General features: G+C 44.7%; 1 protein-coding gene across 1 annotated transcript; it reads right to left on the minus strand.

Moving 5' to 3' along the window:
- Positions 1 to 384: 384 nt before the first annotated feature.
- LOC122750673 (olfactory receptor 52K1-like) lies at positions 385 to 1,329 on the minus strand. Its single transcript, XM_043997441.1, has one exon. It carries the CDS (start codon positions 1,327 to 1,329, stop codon positions 385 to 387), a length of 945 nt encoding a protein of 314 aa, XP_043853376.1.
- Positions 1,330 to 2,206: the final 877 nt, after the last annotated feature.

Below are 2,206 nucleotides of genomic sequence, written 5' to 3' on the forward strand. Positions count from 1 at the left end.
AGTGCTCTATCCACTACACCACTTAGCTGCCCGAATTTGCTAACTTTTGCTATTTGGGTTTGTCATTTGGGTAACATTTTTGTGTCTCTTGTCCCAGGCATGTGTTCAACCTCTCCCATTAGTCTAAGACTTACTGAGGGACCTGGCCTCCTTTAAATCTGATCAGTATTTCTCAAAGAGCAAGGATGCCTGTATTTGAATAAAGAGTAGAGACCATGTTTCTCTTCCTATAGTCTGAGGCCAATCCTCAGAGGAAGTAAAAGTGTTTCATTTCCCCCTTCTCCCACTTAGGGACCAAGTTCAGGAGCCTGGTGTAGGGGGAGAAATGGAAAATTCTGTCTTGCCATCTCCTATATGGTCCCATGATCAATTCACTGACCCCATCTAGATTTTCTTTCTTTGGAAGATACTTAGGACTCGTTCACGGATCTGTTTTGTCTTGACTCCATAGATGATGGGGTTGACCATGGGTGGGAAAAGCAGGTAGAAGTTGGCTGCAAGGATGTGAACATGGGGGGCAGCATGGCGGGCCACCCGGTGCATAACTGATGAGATCACAACAGGTGTGTAGAAAGCTAAAATGGCACCCACATGGGAGGCACATGTTCCAAAGGCTTTGTAACGAGCCTCCTGAGAGGCCAGTCTCAGCACTGCCCTAAGTATCAGAGCATAGGAGAGGACCACAAAAAGCAGGTCCAACCCCACTATGACCAGAGCTACCGCGATTCCATAGATATTGTTGAATCGTGTGTTGCCACAGGCCAACTTTACCACTGCCATGTGCTCACAGTAGCAGTGGGCAATCACTCGGCTCTTGCAATAGGGAAAACGCCGGAGTAGGAAGGGAAGAGGGGTCATGAGTGTCACTGCCCGGGTTAAAGCTGCCATTCCGATCCTGGCAATGAGTGGTCGTGTCAGCACTGTGGCATATCGCAGAGGTTCACAAATGGCCACAAAACGGTCAAAGGCCATGGCCAGGAGGACAGCTGACTCCATAATGGAGAAGGAATGGAGGAAGAACATTTGGGTCAGACAGGCATGGAAATTGATTTCATGATCACCAAACCAGAAGATTGCCAGCATCTTGGGAAGTGTAGAGGAGGAGAGGACAAGATCAATGGCTGATAACATGGCCAAGAAGAGGTACATAGGTTCATGGAGGGCAGGATCTGTCCAGATGATAAAGAGCAAAGAACAGTTGCCTAGCAGGGCAAGGGTGTAGGCTGAACAAAAGGGAATGGAGATCCAGATGTGCAGATGCTCTAGGCCTGGGATTCCTGTTAGCAGGAAAGAGGCCGGATGTAGGGAACTGATATTGGAAGCTGACATGATTATTCTGAGCTGAGCTTACCTATGCTGCCTTCTCAGGGATATTTTCCCATTAAAAATACCCAGGATTGGGCAGCTAGGTGGCGCAGTGGATAGAGCACCAGCCCTGGATTCAGGAGGTTCTGAGTTCAAAGCCGGCCTCAGACACAATACTTACTAGCTGTGTGACCGTGGGCAAGTCACTTAACCCCAATTGCCTCACATACAAAAAAATAAAATAAAATAAAAATACCCAGGATGGGCAGGACTTGATAACTCAGGCTCTGACTGTGCAATTATGAGTACCTCCTTTGGTTCCCATGATACCACCTCATGGAAATTAGAAAGTGTTTGACCTGAATGGAAACCAAAAAAGAACAATTTAGAATATCTTTCAAATATTAAATAACAAGGCAAAAAATGCTACCAGGCAGTGTGTACTAAATGGAAAATGCAACATACAGATGTTAAGTTCTGTAGAAGTTAAAAAGAGCAAATGAGCATTGAGTATTGGAGGGGTCAGGGAAGATAACCTGGAGGACATTGAGGTATGTATTAATCCTCTGCCTGAAGATATATAATGGCTCTATCTGGCCAACATTAAGAGACTCTCTGTTTAAAAGAAACTTGGGTTTTAAAAATCCAAATACTCAGATATACATGTCTATACACACCTAATGCATTAATCATTATGAATGTATTGCTTTTTTGCTCTGAACAACCTTCTCCATGAAGCCCCAGTTCTAATTTTATAAACTTCTGTGATACACATAGTTTCCAGCCTGGGATGTTGTGGTAAATGTTTAGTAACTGGATCCCCCCCCCCCCAAAATAGTATACATGACACAATTTTGAGTTTCATCGGCATTATTAACACTGTCTCCCTTATTTTTCTAAG

Source organism: Dromiciops gliroides, chromosome 3 (assembly GCF_019393635.1).
Source record: "Dromiciops gliroides isolate mDroGli1 chromosome 3, mDroGli1.pri, whole genome shotgun sequence".
Lineage (NCBI taxonomy): Eukaryota > Metazoa > Chordata > Mammalia > Microbiotheria > Microbiotheriidae > Dromiciops > Dromiciops gliroides.